At 43.8% G+C, this 22323-nt stretch overlaps 2 protein-coding genes across 3 annotated transcripts; both read right to left on the reverse strand.

The window, feature by feature from the left end:
- Positions 1-1857: 1857 nt before the first annotated feature.
- On the reverse strand, positions 1858-15305 carry LOC124276695 (vacuolar-sorting protein SNF8-like). 2 transcript variants are annotated; one of them, XM_046712341.1, is made up of 8 exons: positions 13240-13376; positions 12527-12577; positions 9435-9573; positions 8780-8884; positions 8498-8570; positions 7895-8036; positions 6941-7015; positions 1858-3332 (listed from the first exon to the last, which is right to left on the reverse strand). In XM_046712341.1, exons 1-8 carry the CDS (start codon positions 13291-13293, stop codon positions 3231-3233), a joined length of 741 nt encoding a protein of 246 aa, XP_046568297.1. In that variant the 5' UTR covers positions 13294-13376; the 3' UTR covers positions 1858-3230. The 2 variants fall into 2 exon arrangements, with proteins under 2 accessions (XP_046568297.1, XP_046568298.1); XM_046712342.1 differs by lacking the exons at positions 12527-12577; positions 13240-13376 and adding an exon at positions 15280-15305.
- A 3061-nt stretch (positions 15306-18366) lies between these two features.
- Positions 18367-19258, reverse strand: LOC124276696 (U3-aranetoxin-Ce1a-like). Its single transcript, XM_046712343.1, has 2 exons — positions 19191-19258; positions 18367-18700 (listed from the first exon to the last, which is right to left on the reverse strand). Exons 1-2 carry the CDS (start codon positions 19233-19235, stop codon positions 18392-18394), a joined length of 354 nt encoding a protein of 117 aa, XP_046568299.1. The 5' UTR covers positions 19236-19258; the 3' UTR covers positions 18367-18391.
- Positions 19259-22323: the final 3065 nt, after the last annotated feature.

The raw sequence follows: 22323 nt of genomic DNA on the forward strand, positions 1-22323 counted from the left end.
GTGTACGATATAGATGTACGTCCTGTGTGATCATGTTCTCCTATGTACGATATACATGTACGTCCTGTGTGATCATGTTCTACTATGTACGATATACATGTACGTCCTGTGTGACGTTATAGTGCTACAAAGTGTGCCAGTCACTGCATTAAACGGCCTGAAGAAGCAGGTACAGAATTTACAGAATGCACCAGCTGAAAACGTCTGCCAAACTTATTTCAACTTCATCTTCTTTTACATATATATATCAAAGGCGGGCTCATTCTACACAAAATTTAGCCACTTAGTTCTTAGCTCACCTGATATTGATTTGATTTTAATTCTAAACTTGCAAGGTAGGTCAACGCACTATTCAGAAAAGAGGAAACGATATTGGTATTGGAATGTATCAGGCAACTTATGTCATCCTTTGAAACAAAAGTGGAGTGTAATACTGGTGTATATTTTGGTCTTATCGTTTCAAAGGATTGTGTTGCACAAATGTCTAACGCCGCACTAAACCATATACGAGGTATATCGAGGTGGTCAGCATGCGTATAATCTGGAGCAGTGAACCGGTCACTGGACGAGGTAGGTACAAGATGCCCAACTTAGTCGACCAAATCTGGCAACGTGACACCCGTCGTCCTGGAGCTCCTGGAGAGAGTGAGTGAGTTTACTTTTACGCCACCTTTAGCAATATTACAGCAATACCACGGCGGGGGACACCAAAAATGGGTTTCACATATTGCACCAATGTGGGGAATTGATGCAGCTCCTGGAAAACCGCCGACATTATAAGTAGGTGAGGTGAGATGAAATGGGGTTTAACGTTCGTACTTGAGAATATTTCGCTCATATGACGACGTGCGTGTGTGGCTGTTTGTACTAGCCCAGACTTAAGCTGGTTTATAGTGCTAGCTAACTGAGATACCAGGCCGCAGAGAAGCATGAATACCCAACTCAGACACATTATACTGACTCCGAGCCGACCAGTCCTTGTTGTACGGTACCCATTAATGCCGAGCGCCAGGCAGGGACCAGCAAGTACCATACTTTAACGTCTTTTGGTATGGCGCGGTCGGGGATTGAACCCGCGACCTTCCGCTCTCCGGGCGGACGTTCTAACCACTACACCACGGAGGCGGTCAATCACAAGTAGGTGAGGTGAGGTGAAATTGGGTTTTACATAGTGCTTGAGAATATTTCGCTAATATGACGACGTGCATGCGTGTGTATGTGTATGTGTGGCTGCTTGTACTAGCCCAGACTTAAGCTGGTTTTATAGTGCTAGCCCACTGAGATACCATGCCGCAGTGAAGCATGAATACCCCACTCAGACACATTATACTGACTCCGAGCCGACCAGTCCTTGTTGTACCCATTAATGCCGAGCGCCAGGCAGGGACCAACGAGTACCATATTTTAACGTCTTTTGGTATGATGCGGTCGGGGATCGAACCCGCGACCTTCCGCTCTCCGGGCGGATGCTCTAACCACTACACCACGGGGGCGGACCAATCACAAGTAGGACGTGATACTGGCAAGTTATAGATAAGTGTCAATAATGCTAAGTTTCCTTGTCCTCGGTCCCTGCATCCAAGAAGTGAACTCATTGACTCCGATAACCCAGTGGGGAGTCGTAGTTGTTTTCCTTACCCTGTCAGGATCCTGTGACTGTGGGTTCAGTTACCCTGATTATGGTCTGTCGGTACCACACCCTTGAAGTCTGAGTCCCGAGACCTGTGACCAGCTGGTGTTCTCATGCCGATACACTTACCACATTCAAACTATGTAAAGGCTGTTCACTTCACGTGGACAGGGACCTGTCACCTTGGTAAAACGGACCTTAAGGATAGGATAACACAACACATCTCGGCCAGGTGCACAGTATAGTTTATTACATAACATCGGAGGGAAACCAATGTAGGGTGTAGCACATAACAAGATTTAGTGACTGACTAGATAAATGACTACACTGCCAGGTACATATACACATTCCTCTTCCACTATTCACTGTCCCTGGTTTGACAGAATTGGTAGTTGGTAATAAACACATACTTTATTAACCATGATGGAGGGGCCGGCTGAATTGGTGTTAATGAAATAATGAACTCATATTAACGTGTAGAACCTGTCACCTACTAATAAACTTTATCCATCTTGCTGGGTTTTGGAAAATAACTCAAAATACACTCTTAACAACATATTTATACACTATCTGACATCAGCATACATTATTTTGTTAGAGGTACTACCAAAGACTTATTCCCCTGTCATCATTTGGTAGCAAGTGTTTACTCACGAAATGTCACCGTAAACCATTCGAACATTGTACAAAACGGCCAAATGAGGTTGAATCACAGTACGCACGAGGCATATTTTACAGGTGCTTCGAGCTTTATACGTCCATCTCAACAGCATGTTTATTGTTATTCCCGGGGTATGAAGTGTTCCATTGCGTTACAAGTAGTTGGACCGTGACGTCTTTTGAACAAAATTAACATAGAATACATCGCTACAGCAGCAACTCATCAAATAACCAATACAGATCAAAATAAACAACGTGTGCATATTTATAACATATTTTGACAACCTGATCTTTGATCTATGACATGTAAAGTCTGTGTTAGACAGGAGTTGTGAAAAATCGGCGCAGGAACTATTTGCTGGCCCTAATACCAGACAATTATCAGGGGGCTCACTGCATGAGGCATACCACTCAACGTATTGAGCTGGTCATGGGATATAATCATTAACTATCCATGTACTGTAGTGATTGTGTCAAAAGAAATACTTGTTTATCTAAGGGACTGTTCATAAGTCATGGCTAGGGGGATGATGATGATATTTATGGAAAAGGATGTACAATGTGAATGACACCCCTAACATTTATGTACAAAGTAAGTGCACCCCCACCCCTTCCCATAATTTTAAAGAATGTCTTCTTAATAATTTTTATGTGCAAAATTGATGACACCACCCCACCACCCAATACTGTACAAAATTGATGACCCTTCTACCTCCCAAGAACAAAATGGGTGACCCCCCTTAAAATCGTCATCTCCTTTCCTTTCTCCCCACACAAAGCCATAAATTATGAACTGTACCTAAAATGAGATGTAAGCAAGTTGCACTCTGGGTTGTACCGATGTAGCTTCCAACAAACCACACCCTTCTGTATACACATGGAGCTGGGGATGTCAGCTACATAACATGGCTCATCATTCAACATCTTGGTCAGGCCATGATCATGTGGCAGTGCATGCTGGGAACAGACTAGGGAACCAGAATTGGCGATCACCACGAGGGACGTCGTCGACCCATGCCAACCCCTCCTTCACCATGAAGTCCTGTCACAAAGAAACAGAAGGAATATTTAAATCAGTTGGAATATAATATTATGTTTGTGTGTTTTGAGACATGCAGGAAATTGAGCGACCCCTAATACATATCTAAACTCAATGTATAGTATGTGTCCAAATGTGAGTATATGTGTGCTAAAAATCATACAAATAACGATGATATTCATATAAATGTCTATATGGGGTATATGTGCTGATCTATAGTATTTGTTGTCCTGTGTGCAGGTGGGTCAACAATTCATCTGTCTGGACAACAATGCTCACAATTCCTGAATCACCAATGCTCACATTCTGCAGCACAACAGGCTGCCATGGAGCAATGGGCCCAGACCTTCCCCCAATATACATGTCTGAGAGGTGATGGAGACCTGTCAACGTCATACACCAACAACCAGCGGGACTCATCTTGGCCAGGAACTTGCTCAGGTCAGGCGACCTGAGATCATCTTTGGGAGTGAGCGAGTATGGTCTTATAACGCTTTTAGCAATATTCCAGCAATATCACGGCAGGGGACACGGCAGGAAATGTACTTCACACATTGTACCCATGTAGGAATCGAACCCTGGTCTTCAGCATGACGAGTGGAGACTTTAACCATTAGGCTACTCCACCGCCCCTACCTTTGGGAGACTCATTTGCCTTGCTGAGTGAATGAAAGTTTGACAAATCATAGCAGTACTACGGATTACCAAACACAAACTGTCTTACCTCTATCATCCATTAAGAATATTTCAGGTCATATCTACTGTCATGCTTCACTACAGGATGTAACATATACCCAAATCATTCATTACTATCACAAACTATTATGGGATAATATTTTGTCTTTCAGTCTTGAATATGTTAAGTCACACAAGTAGGAAACAAGTTGGTCAGATCAATTTGATCTTCATTATTCAGCACTAGTGACAATCATGGAACACATGGGATCTGTTATATCCTGGAATCACCCTAATTGTTGCCATTCCCCATGACACCCCACCCCCATGACACATGCCCCTCCACATACAAGCACCTGCCAAGCCCAGACAATCATAGAATACAGGGACCTGTTATACCCTGGAATCACCCTGATTGTTACCACCCCCATGACACACACCCCTCCACATACCAGCACCTGACGTGACAATCATAGAATACAGGGACCTGTTATACCCTGGAATCAACCTGATTGTTGCCACCCCCATGACACGCGCCCCTCCACATACCAGCACCTGCCAACCAGACAATCACATACAGGGACATCCTGGAATCCCCCTGATTGTTACCACCCCCACCCTCCACATACCAGCACCTGACGTGACAATCATAGAATACAGGGACCTGTTATACCCTGGAATCACCCTGATTGTTGCCACCCCCATGACACACGCCCCTCCACATACCAGCACCTGCAAACGTGACAATCATAGAATACAGGGACCTGTTATATGTTACCACCCCCAAGGCACACACCCCTCCACATACCCTGGAATCATAGAATACAGGGACCCTGTTATATCATGGAATCACCCTGTTGCCACCCCCATGACACACGCCCCTCCACATACCAGCACCTGCCGTGACAATCATAGAATACAGGGACCTGTTATACCCTGGAATCAACCTGATTGTTGCCACCCCCTCCACATACCAGCTCCCAGCCAAGCCCAGACAATCACAGAATACAGGGACCTGTTATACCCTGGAATCAACCTGATTGTTACCACCCCCAAGGCACACACCCCTCCACATACCAGCTCCTGCCAAGCCCAGACAATCATAGAATACAGGGACCTGTTATATCATGGAATCCCCCTGATTGTTACCACCCCCAAGGCACACACCCCTCCACATACCAGCACCTGACGTGACAATCATAGAATACAGGGACCTGTTATATCATGGAATCAGCCTGGAATCCACCCTCATGACACGAGCCCCCTGATTGTTGCCACCTGTTATACCCTGGAATCAACCTGATTGTTACCACCCCAAGGCACCCTCCACATACCAGCACCGCCAAGCCCAGACAATCACAGAATACAGGGACCTGTTATACCCTGGAATCAACCTGATTGTTACCACCCCCAAGGCACACACCCCTCCACATACCAGCTCCCGCCAAGCCCAGACAATCACAGAACACAGGGACCTGTTATATCATGGAATCAACCTGATTGTTACCACCCCCAAGGCACACACCCCTCCACATACCAGCTCCCGCCAAGCCCAGACAGTCATAGAATACAGGGACCTGTTATATCATGGAATCACCCTGATTGTTGCCACCCCCATGACACACGCCCTCCACATACCAGCACCTGACGTGACAATCATAGAATACAGGGACCTACTATACCCTGGAATCACCCTGATTGTTACCACCCCCATGACAGACACCCCACCACATACCAGCTCCCGCCAAGCCCAGACAATCATAGAATACAGGGACCTGTTATATCATGGAATCAACCTGATTGTTACCACCCCCAAGGCACACACCCCTCCACATACCAGCTCCCGCCAAGCCCAGACAATCATAGAATACAGGGACCTGTTATATCATGGAATCACCCTGATTGTTACCACTTCCAAGGCACGCCCTCCACATACCAGCACCTGCCGTGACAATCATAGAATACAAGGACCTGTTATACCCTGGAATCAACCTGATTGTTACCACCCCCAAGGCACACACCCCTCCACATACCAGCTCCCGCCAAGCCCAGACAATCATAGAATACATGGACCTGTTATATCATGGAATCACCCTGATTGTTACCACTTCCAAGGCACACGCCCCTCCACATACCAGCACCTGCCGTGACAATCATAGAATACAGGGACCTGTTATACCCTGGAATCAACCTGATTGTTACCACCCCCATGACACACACCCCACCACATACCAGCTCCCGCCAAGCCCAGACAATCATAGAATACAGGGACCTGTTATATCATGGAATCAACCTGATTGTTACCACCCCCAAGGCACACACCCCTCCACATACCAGCTCCCGCCAAGCCCAGACAATCATAGAATACAGGGACCTGTTATATCATGGAATCCCCCCGATTGTTGCCACCCCCATGACACACGCCCCTCCACATACCAGCTCTTGCCAAGCCCAGACAATCATAGAATACAGGGACCTGTTATATCATGGAGTCCCCCCGATTGTTACCACCCCTAAGGCACACGCCCCTCCACATACCAGCACCTGCCGTGACAATCATAGAATACAGGGACCTGTTATACCCTGGAATCAACCTGATTGTTACCACCCCCAAGGCACACACCCCACCACATACCAGCTCCCGCCAAGCCCAGACAATCATAGAATACAGGGACCTGTTATATCATGGAATCCCCCTGATTGTTGCCACCCCCATGACACACGCCCCTCCACATACCAGCTCCTGCCAAGCCCAGACAATCATAGAATACAGGGACCTGTTATATCATGGAATCCCCCCGATTGTTACCACCCCTAAGGCACACACCCCTCCACATACCAGCCCCTGCCGTGACAATCATAGAATACAGGGGCCTGTTATATCCTGGATTCACCCCGATTGTTTCCACCCCCATGATACAACCACCTCCACATACCAGCGCCCGCCGAGCTCGCTCCTCTTCCCACTTCAGCTCCTTCTCCAGCTGACTCTTGGTCACGTAGCCTTTAGCCTGCAACATAATATCACAGTGACACTTGTGACAATCATATGACAATCTCTCTCCCTGTGACAACAAGCTGGGTTAGTACAGATACACAGTACTGACAATTTGATGTGAATGAATGAAGCATTTGCTCTGTCACCTAACATAACATCATCATTGCCACTGCCGACAAGAAATGTCAGATACATTTAGTTTATATACTGATACCTTAATATCAGAACTTTCCACACTTAATGGAATATTAAATGGCTCCCACAACAAATGTTTTGTCATATGAACAGGTATTTCTCATCCTGCCCTCAATCATGAGGTAATTAGAGTGTAACATTCCTAAAACGTACTTAAACAAAAATCCTGATCATGACAAAACAGAAGATGAAGTGACGGATGTAGTCATCACTGTGACAGACTATGTGACAAGCTAGGGTGACGTAACTGAGTTAAGAGATTACGTTATTTAGTTATCATCTGTTCATTTGGTTTCCTGTCCTGAATACACTGCTGGACAAGCTGATACCCAGCAGCACACAGTATGGACATCAGTACCTGAAATCGCCTACCAGTTGCAGTAGAGAAAAAAACAATTTCAAACATATATATTCTTCAGTATTAATGATGAGGCTATCAATTAAATCAAGGTCTCAATGTACTTTTGATACCCCTGGCTGATCGATCAGAATGCAGGATTCCTAAAGGTACCATAACAAGAGCTTGATAATAATTCAACAGGCACCGATGCCCAGTTTCTCATTACTGAATGCTTATAAACAGGACAAGTGTTGTTCCCAGATATACATGACACAAAACATGCTTTGACAAGACTTCAATGTCCACGGACAACAACTACAAGTCAGATTTCCCTGATGTATGTGAAGACAGACTTGCCTGTGCTTGTGTGAGGAGAGTAGTGTGATCCATAGTTAGCTCCCCTGGCACAGACTGTATCATGAATGTTGTGCCCATCGGAATGACGGTGAAACCATTGCCGAGGATCTTAAGTTTCTTTATGGCTCGCAGTAGGTCATCTCTACAACAAACACCAGATGTGAGACAAGTAGGTAAACACAAGATAAACTGTGCAGGATAACTTTCTTCTCTGATACTTCAGACTACAAGCAGTCACACTCTTAACAAAGGCAGTGAAACTGTCCCTACTTAATGAAAATAATCTTAATATTTTTTGTTATTATTTGCCTAACAGACTCTCAGATAACACTTGAATCCAGAAAACTGAACATTCTTATTCTTTGGGTAGCCAGGTGCACTTTGTATTGGGCACACCTTCTATTTGCATTCCAAAGAAAATGTGCAAATACGACTGTTTCACACATGGGCACAATGTGTAAAGCCAGTGTTGACACGGACCGAACAACAGTTGTCAGCCCTTCCCAGCTCTGTCCATCGAGCCATCTATCCCTCCCTTCATCCCTCCTCTTCTCTCACCATCCCCTTGTGTGTCTGCCTGTGTGCATGTCTGTGTGTACTTACATGCTAATGTCTTGTGTGTGTCTTCCTCGCGATGCTTCCACCCTCTCACGCAGCTCCTCGATGCTCACCAGGCCTGCAAATATGGTACACAAACAATAACTTGAAACCATCAATCTAGCACTGACAATAAAACATCTGTGAGTGAGTGAGAGATATAAAAAAAGAGAGAGAGAGAATGGCATGACAAGATGAAACTGTGCGTAAGTAACTTTGAACACAAGATAGATGAAAAGTATTCATGGATCTTATATCTCTAGTATGGAGGTTGAAAACCGGACTCACCTCCATTCCTGTGACTTGTGGCAAGACAGACCTCAACAATTTGTACCCCCAGTTCATAGTAGAAATCTCCGACTCCCAGCATCTCCGCCCAGAAACCCTTGCTGGCTGTAATACGATGAACACATCAGTCACAATAGTCCTACATTGACTGATGCTGTATATCATGATAAACATCATGATCACTCTAAGATCTACAATGGAACGTCCTCACTCACACACCAGTACTTACTTGCTAGGGGGTCAACTCTTATAGAGGCACACATCTCCTGGAACTGTAGACGGATCTCCCTCCCTCACTCACGTACCAGTACTTACATGCCAGAGGGTTGACTCCTATAGAGGCACACATCTCCTGGAACTGTAGACGGATCTCCCTCACTCACACACCAGTACTTACATGCCAGAGGGTCGACTCCTATAGAGGCACACATCTCCTGGAACTGTAGACGGATCTCCCTCACTCACACACCAGTACTTACATGCCAGAGGGTCGACTCCTATAGAGGCACACATCTCCTGGAACTGTAGACGGATCTCCCTCACTCTCACACCAGTACTTACATGCCAGAGGGTCGACTCCTATAGAGGCACACATCTCCTGAAACTATAGACGGATATCCCTCCCTTACTCCCTCACTCACGCACCAGTACTTACATGCCAGAGGGTCGACTCCAATAGAGGCACACATCTCCTGGAACTGTAGACGGAACTCAGGGTCCTTCTTGATGTCGCCTTTGTGCTTCGTGGCAAAGTCCTCAAGATTCTTCTTGAACATTTCCATTTGACTTGCCATCTGACAATTTGTGGATATGTTTCAGTTTCAAGCTTTTTAATGTTTATCAAAACTTTCATATGAACTATTCAGGGTTACAATAATCTTAGGTATACAATATATTCTTTATTGTCTGCCATATAAATGATGTACCAGTATGCATTCTGAGAGAATTGATGTCATGTTGCAGAGCCAACTCATCATGTGGTCAGGATGTTCATAATGTTGCAGGGTCCATCATTTTGCTGATGGGCCAACTCATAATGTTGAGGACCGCCCCCGTGGTGTAGTGGTTAGAGCGCCCGGAGAGCGGAAGGTCGCGGGTTCGATCCCCTGCTGCATCATACCAAGAGACATTAAAATATGGTACTTGTTGGTCCCTGCTTGGCGCTCGGCATTAATGGGTACAACAAGGACTGGTCGGCTCGGAGTCAGTATAATGTGTCTGAGTGGGGTATTCATGCTTCACTGCGGCATGGTATCTCAGTGGGCTAGCACTATAAAACCAGCTTAAGTCTGGGCTAGTACAAGCAGTCGCACATACACATACACACGCATGCACGTAGTCATATGAGTGAAATATTTTCAAGCACGGCGTAAAACCAAATTTCACCTCACCCCCACCTCACCATGATGTTGGTGGACCTATTCATCTTATTACAGGGCCTTATCATCATGTTGAAGGACTTACTCGTCGTGTTGCAGGGCCTACGTCATGTTGCAGGGCCTACTTGTCATGTTGCAGGGCCTACATCATGTTGCAGGGCCTACTCATCATGTTGCAGGGCCTACTTGTCATGTTGCAGGGCCTACTCATCATGTTGCTGGGCCTACTTGTCATGTTGCAGGGCCAACTCGTCATGTTGCAGGGCCTACTCATCATGTTGCAGGGCCCACTTGTCATGTTGCAGGGCCTACTCGTCATGTTACAGGGCATTATACTGCAGGGCCTTCGTCGTCACGTTGCAGGACCTACTCATCATGTTGCACGACCTACTTGTCATGTTGCAGGGCCTACTCATCATGTTGCAGGACCTACTCATCATGCAGGACCTACTCATCATGCAGGGCCTACTCGTCACGTTGCAGGACCTACTCGTCATGTTGCACGACCTACTTGTCATGTTGCAGGGCCTACTCATCATGTTGCAGGACCTACTCATCATGTTGCAGGACCTACTCATCATGCAGGGCCTACTCGTCACGTTGCAGGACCTACTCGTCATGTTGCACGACCTACTTGTCATGTTGCAGTACCTACTCGTCATGTTGCAGGACCTACTCATCATGTTGCAGGGCTTACTCATTGTAAAATGGGCCTACTCATCATGTTACTGGCTTACTCCTCATGTTACAGGGCCTACTCGTCATGTGGCAGGACCTACTCGTCATATTACAGGGCCTACTCGTCATGTTGCAGGGCCTACTCATCATGTTGCAGGGCATTATGCTGCATGGCCTACTTCTCATGTTGCAGGACCTACTCCTCATGTTGCAGGACCTACTCGCCATGTTGCAGGACCTACTCATCATGTTGCAGGACCTACTCATCATGTTGAGGGGCCTACTCATGTTGCAGAGCCTACTCATTCTATAATGGGCCTACTCATCATGTTACTGGCTTACTCCTCATGTTGCAGGACTTACTCGTCATGTTGCAGAGCCTACTCATTCTATAATGGGCCTACTCATCATGTTACTGGCTTACTCCTCATGTTGCAGGACTTACTCGTCATGTTGCAGAGCCTACTCATTCTATAATGGGCCTACTCCTCATGTTACTGGCTTACACCTCATGTTGCAGGACTTACTCGTCATGTTGCAGAGCCTACTCATTTTATAATGGGCCTACTTTTCATGTTGCAGGGCCTACTCGTCCTGTGGCAGGACCTACTCATCATGTTGCAGGGCCTACTCATCATGTTGCAGGGCCTACTTATGTTTCAGGACTTACTCGTCATGTTGCAGAGCCTACTCATTCTATAATGGGCTTACTCCTCATGTTACTGGCTTACACCTCATGTTGCAGGACTTACTCGTCATGTTGCAGAGCCTACTCATTTTATAATGGGCCTACTCATCATGTTACTGGCTTACTCCTTATGTTGCAGGACTTACTCGTCATGTTGCAGAGCCTACTCATTCTATAATGGGCTTACTCCTCATGTTACTGGCTAACACCTCATGTTGCAGGACTTACTCGTCATGTTGCAGAGCCTACTCATTTTATAATGGGCCTACTCATCATGTTACTGGCTTACTCCTCATGTTGCAGGACTTACTCGTCATGTTGCAGAGCCTACTCATTCTATAATGGGCCTACTCATCATGTTACTTACTCATCATGTTACTGGCTTACTCATTCTATAATGGGCTTACTCCCTCATGTTTGCAGGACTTACTCGTCATGTTGCAGAGCCTACTCATTCTATAATGGGCCTACTCATCATGTTACTGGCTTACACTCATGTTGCAGGGCTTACTCGTCATGTTGCAGAGCCTACTCATTCTATAATGGGCCTACTTTTCTCACTGTCCTGTGGCAGGACCTATCCTCATGTTTGCATCATGTTGCAGGGCCTACTCATCATGTTGCAGAGCCTACTCATTTTATAATGGGCCTACATGTTGCAGGGCCTACTCTTGTCATGTTGCAGGACCTATTCGGCCATGTTGCAGGACCCTCATCGTGTTGCAGGGCTTACGCATTCTATAATGGGCTTACTCATCATGTTACTGGCTTACTCCTCATGTTGCAGGACTTACTCTCATGTTGCAGGGCCTCATGTTGCAGAGCCTACTCATGTTGGGGATTACTCATCATGTTCTATAATGCCATGTTGCCTGCAGGGCCTTTGTCATGTTCCAGGGCCACTCAGGCATACTTCTAGCCGACATCCTGACATCTCATAACAGTAGAAATGACAACTCTGAACAAACTGTGTTGGACAGATTCTGCTGAAGGACCACATACCTGAACAACCTGATCTTCAGCCAGCACTGATCCCTTGTCTTTGTATCTGGCCTGAGGAATATAAGGAAACAAGTGAAACATTCTGTCGTGACATTGTTACAAAGGTCATCGCCTACACATCCTACTTTATGTATTTGGGACTAGTCTAGGGACAACTCAGTCCTCAAGCTGCCACGGTAACCGCTAAACTCTATGCTGAGAAGCTGTATCACTAACAATCGTATGACGCATGCAGTGAACAGAGAGATTAGCTGTTTTGAGTTCACTATGTACACATTTATTTTACCAACTTTCACTGCTTTTACCTAACTTAACATAATTAACAATTTTATAGCAGTTTTAAGCTTGTCAGAATATGTTTAACTGATTTTGAAAATCCAGTCGAGAGGCACACGCCATTTTGTTTACATGTCATATAGTGGGTAGCGAGCTTATCAATCTTGAATCACTACTTTAGTGAAAGACAGGTTCGAACATAGATACAGTGATGATGCAGGGCCATATTGGAAGGAATTCTGATCGTTCCTGTCTTTTCTCATTTTAGGGTATTTTCAAAATGTTTTTTTTGGGGGGGGCAGGCTTGCCTAACCCTGATTTAATACCTGATTCAGTTTAACATTGCGGTCAGATATGATGACATAAGTACCCTCGGTATAAAAACGTCTGATGCGACATGCAAACCGCGACATTTAATGTAATTATTCAAGTCTTACCTCCGCGAGGTTTTTGTTTTTGATGGCAGCTATCCCGGGTCCCCGCCGACGCATGGTTATAGAGGAAATCGGAGAGTGTCGTTACAAAAGTTCTATCACTGCAGTAGTCAGTGTTTGCCACCGGAAACAGGAACCAACTGATTTATCGAAGGTAGACAACTCTTGTCGCAACGCCGCTTTTGACAAACAGAAATGGCGGGTACGATTTTAGGCGTTCGAATCCTCAATATCAGAGATACTTCTGATGTTTATATTGTAAACAAATGTATGCATATACATGTCACAAGTAAACAGGTGTCCCTGTATGTATGTTCTGGTTATGTATGATTGAGAACGCACGTGCATCTCGCTTTTCGCGCTTTTCCTTTAGTTGCCAATGCGCCCTTGTAACAAACTGGGAAAACGCACAAATAAATGATGAAAGTTTCTAAACAACTTTTTTAATTTTTGTGACACACAGAATGCAATTTTTTTCTAGAGTTGGTCTGTTGTTTTTATTGCACTCCGCGTTGGTTTGATTCTTTTATGTCTATTTGTTTTTGTGTTAGATTGCAATTCATCGGTATCATTTTGTCTCAAACTGACTGTAGATGGGATTTTAATTTAGAGTGAAGTGTTTGTAATTTGCTTATCGCCCTGTCAATATTTTTTTAGATTTATGGGAGCTTTTAGTTTTTGGAGTGTTTGTTTTAGTCGATGTTTTAGTTTAGGGTTTGAATTTTGTATTTTCTCATGTTGCAGAGCCTACTCATTCTATAATGGGCCTACTCATCATGTTACTGGCTTACTCCTTATGTTGCAGGACTTACTCGTCATGTTGCAGAGCCTACTCATTTTATAATGGGCTTACTCCTCATGTTACTGGCTAACGCCTCATGTTGCAGGACTTACTCGTCATGTTGCAGAGCCTACTCATTTTATAATGGGCCTACTCATCATGTTACTGGCTTACTCCTCATGTTGCAGGACTTACTCGTCATGTTGCAGAGCCTACTCATTCTATAATGGGCCTACTCATCATGTTACTGGCTTACTCCTTATGTTGCAGGACTTACTCGTCATGTTGCAGAGCCTACTCATTCTATAATGGGCTTACTCCTCATGTTACTGGCTTACACCTCATGTTGCAGGACTTACTCGTCATGTTGCAGAGCCTACTCATTTTATAATGGGCCTACTCATCATGTTACTGGCTTACTCCTCATGTTGCAGGGCTTACTCGTCATGTTGCAGAGCCTACTCATTCTATAATGGGCCTACTTTTCATGTTGCAGGGCCTACTCGTCCTGTGGCAGGACCTACTCGTCATGTTGCAGGGCCTACTCATCATGTTGCAGGGCCTACTCATCATGTTGCAGGGCCTACTTATGTTTCAGGACTTACTCGTCATGTTGCAGGGCCTATTCGTCATGTTATGGGATTACTTCGTCATGTTACAGGGCATACTCGTCATGTTGCAGGGCCTACTCATCATGTTGTGGGGCCTACTTTTCATGTTGCAGGGCCTACTCGTCATGTTGCAGGACCTACTCGTCATGTTGCAGGGCCTACTCATCATGTGGCAGGACCTACTTGTCATGTTGCAGGACCTATTCGTCATGTTGCAGGACCTACTCATCAAGTTGCAGGGCTTACGCATTCTATAATGGGCTTACTCATCATGTTACTGGCTTACTCCTCATGTTGTAGGGCCTACTTATGTTTCAGGACTTACTCATCATGTTGCAGGGCCTACTTATGTTTCAGGACTTACTCATCATGTTGCAGGGCCTATTCGTCATGTTGCGGGGATTACTCGTCATGTTGCAGGGCCTATTCGTCATGTTGCGGGGATTACTCATCATGTTGCAGGGCCTATTCGTCATGTTGCGGGGATTACTCGTCATGTTGCAGGGCATACTCGTCATGTTGCAGGGCCTACTTGTCATGTTCCAGGGCCACTCAGGCATACTTCTAGCCGACATCCTGACATCTCATAACAGTAGAAATGACAACTCTGAACAAACTGTGTTGGACAGATTCTGCTGAAGGACCACATACCTGAACAACCTGATCTTCAGCCAGCACTGATCCCTTGTCTTTGTATCTGGCCTGAGGAATATAAGGAAACAAGTGAAAACATTCTGTCGTGACATTGTTACAAAGGTCATCGCCTACACATCCTACTTATGTATTTGGGACTAGTCTAGGGACAACTCAGTCCTCGCTGCCACGGTAACCGCTAAACTCTATGCTGAGAAGCTGTATCACTAACAATCGTATGACGCATGCAGTGAACAGAGAGATTAGCTGTTTTTGAGTTCACTATGTACACATTTATTTTACCAACTTTCACTGCTTTACCTAACTTAACATAATTAACAATTTTTATAGCAGTTTTAAGCTTGTCAGAATATGTTTAACTGATTTTGAAAATCCAGTCGAGAGGCACACGCCATTTTGTTTACATGTCATATAGTGGGTAGCGAGCTTATCAATCTTGAATCACTACTTTAGTGAAAGACAGGTTCGAACATAGATACAGTGATGATGCAGGGCCATATTGGAAGGAATTCTGATCGTTCCTGTCTTTTCTCATTTTAGGGTATTTTCAAAATGTTTTTTTTGGGGGGGGCAGGCTTGCCTAACCCTGATTTAATACCTGATTCAGTTTAACATTGCGGTCAGATATGATGACATAAGTACCCTCGGTATAAAACGTCTGATCATCAATGCGACATGCAAACCGCGACATTTAATGTAATTATTCAAGTCTTACCTCCGCGAGGTTTTGTTTTGATGGCAGCTATCCGGGTCCCCGCCGACGCATGGTTATAGAGGAAATCGGAGAGTATCGTTACAAAAGTTCTATCACTACAGTAGTCACTGTTTGCCACCGGAAACAGGAACCAACTGATTTATCGAAGGTAGACAACTCTTGTCGCAACGCCGCTTTTGACAAACAGAAATGGCGGGTACGATTTTAGGCGTTCGAATCCTCAATATCAGAGATACTTCTGATGTTTATATTGTAAACAAATGTATGCATATACATGTCACAAGTAAACAGGTGTCCCTGTATGTATGTTCTGGTTATGTATGATTGAGAACGCACGTGCATCTCGCTTTTCGCGCTTTTCCTTTAGTTGCCAATGCGCCCTTGTAACAAACTGGGAAAACGCACAAATAAATGATGAAAGTTTCTTAAACAACTTTTTTATTTTTGTGACACACAGAATGCAATTTTTTTCTAGAGTTGGTCTGTTGTTTTTATTGCACTCCGCGTTGGTTTGATTCTTTTATGTCTATTTGTTTTTGTGTTAGATTGCAATTCATCGGTATCATTTTGTCTCAAACTGACTGTAGATGGGATTTTAATTTAGAGTGAAGTGTTTGTAATTTGCTTATCGCCCTGTCAATATTTTTTTAGATTTATGGGAGCTTTTAGTTTTTGGAGTGTTTGTTTTAGTCGATGTTTTAGTTTAGGGTTTGAATTTTGGTATTTTCTTTGCCACGTTTGGAAGTTTTTTGGTTTTGATTTCGTTTTTAGACAATGGTATGTTTAAGTTAGCTTCTGGGAGTTTAAGTGCGGCTTTGGCTGTTGCCATACACACGACATGTAACTTTAGAATAACTGTCAACACTGGAAGATGCCACACCATATGAAGAAAGACTTTGTCCTCTCTGTTTATCCAAAAATAAGTAACTTTTATTGAAAATGAATATCATATACTCTTAATCTGTGAAGCTTGTATTTTTTTCCGTTATACGCTTATTGGTTAATACATCAATTCTGACTCTCAACATAACTTTATTTCAATAATTCTTCTCATAATTATGATATTTTCATTTTAAGCTCAACAAATAAGGTTGATATATATTAATATATCTATATCATGCATTGTATTATCAAGAATGTATATTGTATGTATGTAAATATGTATTATGCGCAGGGATATATTTGTAACCCTGAATTTTCTGTATTTTGGGCCGAGGGTCTCACACTTAATCAAATCTGTCTGTCTGTCTGAAATGTGTTGATTGGCTGTGTGCCATCGTAACCCGGCATCGGCAAACGCTGCCTATAATGTCAACTTCTTGTTTGGTTTGCGGCTGTGGTGTTTATCTTTCATATTGCTGAGTGCGGCATAAAACAACCACTAAATCAACTACTCACACTCATTATCATAAATATAGTAGCCCCCGTTGCTATAATGATTACCACCTCGGTATTAAAGCCATTGGAGTAACAAAAGACCACTAGAGCCTAAACTGAGTATAACTATTTCTCCGCATGCGTTAATCAACTTACTACACATGCGCACTCCTAATATGTCGCAGTGTGCAGCCGTTTTTTACACATCTTAGATGGGGCGACAATGCGATATATACTGACTTTGAAACGGCCTTTTGGAAAATATCACAACAACGCGGCAAATGGCAAAACATGTCGCGTGGTCACACTTAAGAACATATAAGGCAGGAAGTGTGTGTGAACATATTGTTACAAATGATTGACTTTGACCTCATCCACTCCATATGAACGCGTGAGTTCAAGTCGTGAGACAGATTATCAAATGCAACGTATGTTATATTTGGGATTACACTTTCTTTGTAAAGTACAGATTCTAGTACTTATTTGGGTTGAATCCCATCCGTGCTTCCAATCCACAAATTCAGAGTAAGGCACCTAATTGTCAGGACACAAAGTCAGCGATTTAACCCGCTCAGCCATCGGATCCACAAAATGGAAATTTGACAACTGGTAGTCTAGATCACGTACCTTGTATAACCGTCTGACAAGTGTGCCAACGCTCCTACTTACTATATGTATTAAGTGTTGACTGGTTCTCCAGGCAAACAAACAATGTGGCGTCAACTTGTTTGGGATAATTAAGTTACCTCATCTTGCCTCTGCCTGTTCCGGCATAGAATTCCCGACTGGACAAGTATGTGTATACGGTTGTGAAATGTAGGTAACACTATTGAAGGTATGAGTAACACCATGTAATGAGACTGTCTTCTTGATGAGGGAGAATAGCCCAAAGTTATGAATGACCTAGACGTTTCCGAGCATGGGTTTAAACTTGGTACTGAAAAGCTAAGAAACCTAACACATGGGAATAAATCTATTGATAACATGAAATGGAGAGTTATATATTTATTTGCAATATTATTGTTTCACACATTTACCAAAACGGTCTCCATATCCAGGCATAGGGACATCCGGTCTCTTACAGCGGAGGCCGGGCTTGCACGGGCAGGACATGGTGTAATGGCGGGCGATAGGGGAATACTGGGACTGAATCATGCACCAATCAGAACTCTCGTTTTTCAGCCCGTCGCATGTATGGGCGTAGAAAGGATCCAATAGAATCTGCCGTTTCTTGATAATGGGTGAGAGAACACAGCACTGTTGTTGGTCGCAGTCGGCGTTGGTGCGGCACTGGTACATCATGGACGGCGTCGTCCATTTGTCACACTAAACAGAACGACTGCTTGTAAAAAAAAATGCTTCAGATACAAAGAAGGAATGGAACGTGAACATGACGAACAAAACGCATACTGTAATTATTGAATCTTCGTGGCCACCCATATACGTTCCAGTTGCCGACATGCAAAATAACTTGACGGATACGCTCAAGTTAAAACAGGTAACTCTGTTGCTAGTATTTTCTTCTGGCAGGACTGGCATATATCGTTTGGGAGGAACCCTAAACTCTTGTGTTTTTTATAACAATACACAGTGAGGTTATAACCAAAACCTTGTTCAGATAATAAGGATTGGAAGAGACGAAGTACGACGGGGGAAATGGCAAGCTAACATTGTAGATGCCAAGATGAGCAGGAACGGAGTTTTATCGAGAATACATTGTCAGTATCTATATGTAACCAATCGGAACTCTAGTCCTCAACCGTCACAGCCGAGGATTGTTCCGCAAACGTGAGATGTTTTACTTGGCGAAACTTACCGCAACAACACCAAATACAACCGCAATCAAACACACAGTCTTCATATTGGTAGGTGTCCACAAAAAGGTCATCTGAAACAATGTTATCTTCCAACACCTGTCCGGTCACACAATGAGTAGCTTTCAGCCGTTTTCCGGTCACATAGAGTGGGCATGGCAAAGACAGGACTTGATACCTCACACCCATGAGTAATTTAGCCATCCACCAAGACAGCAGGAACATTCGTGCACGAACATTGCACCAAGGACATACTTGCTCACACTGATACGACGGAACTGCTGCCCTTAGATATGTTTGGATGGCAATACACGAATGTCTAAATAAGGCTTATGAAATCATTCGGTCAAACAACAAACCACTCGTATACCTTTCTGCTGGACAAGAACGAATGTTGCGGTCCCGTATAGGGAACATGGCGTGGGTTGACTACCATACCCGTGCATATCCGGGTCTTCAGTAACCCATGCTTGTCGTAAGTAGCGACTAACGGGATCGGGTGGTCAGGCTCGGTGACTTTGTTGACACGTCATCGTATCCCAGTTGCGTAGAGGGGCGGTGGGGTAGCCTAGTGGTTAAAGCGTTGGCTTGTCACGCCAAAGACCCGGGTTCGATTCCCCACATGGGCACAATGTGTTAAGCCCATTTCTGGTGTCCCCCCGCCGTGATATTGGTGGAATATTGCTAAAAGCGGCGTAAAACTAAACTCAGTCAGTCAGTCAGTTGCGTAGATCGATGCGCATGCTATTGATCACTGGATTATCTGGTCCAGACTCGATTATTTACAGGCGTTTGCTGAGTGCGGCGTTAAACAACCAACCAACCATCAAGACTACCGACTGTCAACGAGTGACCTAGGCACAGCACACCACAACATAATAATTGATGAGCAAATCATGTATTGGCCAAACACTATGGAAATTATGTTTGCTTGTTTACAGTCACTCTCGGCACTTTTCCAGCTCTCGACTTTAAGTAATCAATCCGGACAAGACAAACCAGATATTGGTATCGATTGAGATGCGTTGAAACCTTTATAAACCGGCAGAGCCTGACAACCCAGTGAAATAAGCCGCGTCATACGACAAACATTGGTTTCTTGGCACCAAAGACAAGGGGTTCGGATATACATATACCTGACATTATCTTCAGTAATTGTTCCTTCAAGCTGTTTCCTTGATGTCGTTTCATGATGGCTTTCATTGTTTGAGAAGAGTGATGATTACAACGTGCCATTTAGAAAGTGGTCAAATGTAACATGTTATATTTGGGATCACCCTTTCTCAGTAAAAGACAGGTTCTATTACTTTTGTTGGGTTGAGTCCCACCCGGGATTCGAAGCCACACCCAAAGAGTCGGGCACCTAATCGCCAGCACACAAAGTGCACCATCTAACCCACTCTTGAAAATGGACAATTGGTTAATCTAGATCACGGACTTTGTGTATCCCTCTGATAGGTGTAAATTGGCACGGCTGAATGATATGAATACATACTGCCATTTAGAAAGTTGTCAAATGTAACACGTTATATTTGGGATTACCCTTTTAGTAAAGTGCAGGTTCTAGTATTTTTTGTTGGGTTGAGTCCCAGGGGATTCGACCCTCCCACCATCATTGTACTTACTGAGAAAGTGTAATCCCAAATTAATCGATGGGCTTGGTGGCTCCCTTTTGCTGGCGATGAGCTGTCCCGACTCTGAGGATGGGGGTTCAAATCCTGGGCCCCGTTCCTCAAAGCGCTACGACAGTCGTAAGTCTGTGTTAAAGTATGGGAGTTACGATCACCTTAGCGCTACGACTGTCGTAAGTCTATGTTAAAGTATGGGAGTTACGATCACCTTAGCGCTACGATCACTTTGAGGAACGGGGCCCTGGATGGGACTCAACCCAACAAAAGCACTAAAGTACTGTCGGAAATGCTAGAAAAATGCTTTTTGACTTATATTTCAACCTCAGAGGTATTACAGTTACTTAAATAACAAATATCAGTTCAAGAAACATCTACCTAATGTAGACCGAGGGAATAAATTTTGAGACATGCTCTGAAATGTGTTTTTACTGATAAAAATACCAAAAACTTAGAAAAATAAGGGGTAGTGGGACCTTATTTGATACAAACATTAAGTGCCTGTGTTACGTCATCAGCATGCACGGAATCGACAGGTGAAATTGACACCTGAGCACACGCTCGTGGGAGGGGTCATCTCAATAGATATTTTCTGCAAAATGTTGAATATGTGTACGTATAGTATACGTATTGGTTATGTAAGGGAGCATTTGTGTATGTGTGTTTGTTTTGAAATAAACATACGAATTACTGTACATTGGAAGGAATCCTATCACTTGTGTTATCTTATCGATTGATTTGAGAAATGTGCAAGGTTTTAATAAATGTTTTGCATGTCAACAGTATATTTCACTGAAACAATATGGATGTAATTCGGTCAGTTTAAACTAGTTGTGAACATTGGCCGAAGATTTAACGAAGTCACTGGTGTAGCTTCTTTAGAATATATATAGTTTTCTTCTCATAAAGTTTGTAGACCGCCCGTCTAAGTACTCCCTTGTCAAAGTTGTCAAGGATGGTTTCACGTCCCAGTTTTGCATTTGAGACGGTCCCTGTCTTGTATGATTTGTTTACAATATTGTAAACTTGTTGGTAAGACATGCCAACAGCTCTGCAAGTTCTGTAATAAACCCTTTCCAAACTAATGAAAGGTTTACCTCTGTCTTTTTTTAAGCAGAAAAAAACTATCAACCTTTGCAACAATTGACTGCAAATAGTTGGCCATAGTGGACGCTGTGATAAAGATATGCATGCATGACGGGAAACTTATTTATCAAGACTTAACATTTATATTAATATAAACGATAATTAAGTAGAGTAACACAAACATTCAACATTTATTTGTTTAGGAAAAACGTTAATTCATATTTTTACACCACCTGTATGATTAGCATAAATGTAAAGACTATTTCAGATTTCTGTTGTTGAACTCTGAAAAAATCTTAAGTTGCTGTTTTGGTACCAAATTCTCTCCTGTAAACTGCCCTTTAAATGCATGGGAATATTAAATCGATTGAAATAAAAATTAGGTAGACAATAGGCGAGTTGATATATTGACAACATAGTT

This window comes from Haliotis rubra, unplaced genomic scaffold (genome assembly GCF_003918875.1).
Source record: "Haliotis rubra isolate DU_JTF1 unplaced genomic scaffold, ASM391887v1 Scf211, whole genome shotgun sequence".
In the NCBI taxonomy this organism is placed as follows: domain Eukaryota; kingdom Metazoa; phylum Mollusca; class Gastropoda; order Lepetellida; family Haliotidae; genus Haliotis; species Haliotis rubra.

Excerpts from the sequence above, each read along its gene's own strand:
- LOC124276695 (XM_046712341.1), bottom strand. The coding sequence starts at position 13,293 with ATGCGTCGGCGGGGACCCGGGATAGCTGCCATCAAAAACAAAAACCTC. Across the intron at positions 8,571-8,779 it reads CACAAGTCACAGGAATGGAG|GCCTGGTGAGCATCGAGGAG; the intron begins GTGAGTCCGGTT and ends CCATATTTGCAG. Across the intron at positions 8,037-8,497 it reads CACACACAAGACATTAGCAT|AGATGACCTACTGCGAGCCA; the intron begins GTAAGTACACAC and ends TGTTTGTTGTAG.
- LOC124276696 (XM_046712343.1), bottom strand. The coding sequence starts at position 19,235 with ATGAAGACTGTGTGTTTGATTGCGGTTGTATTTGGTGTTGTTGCG. Across the intron at positions 18,701-19,190 it reads TTGTATTTGGTGTTGTTGCG|TGTGACAAATGGACGACGCC; the intron begins GTAAGTTTCGCC and ends CGTTCTGTTTAG.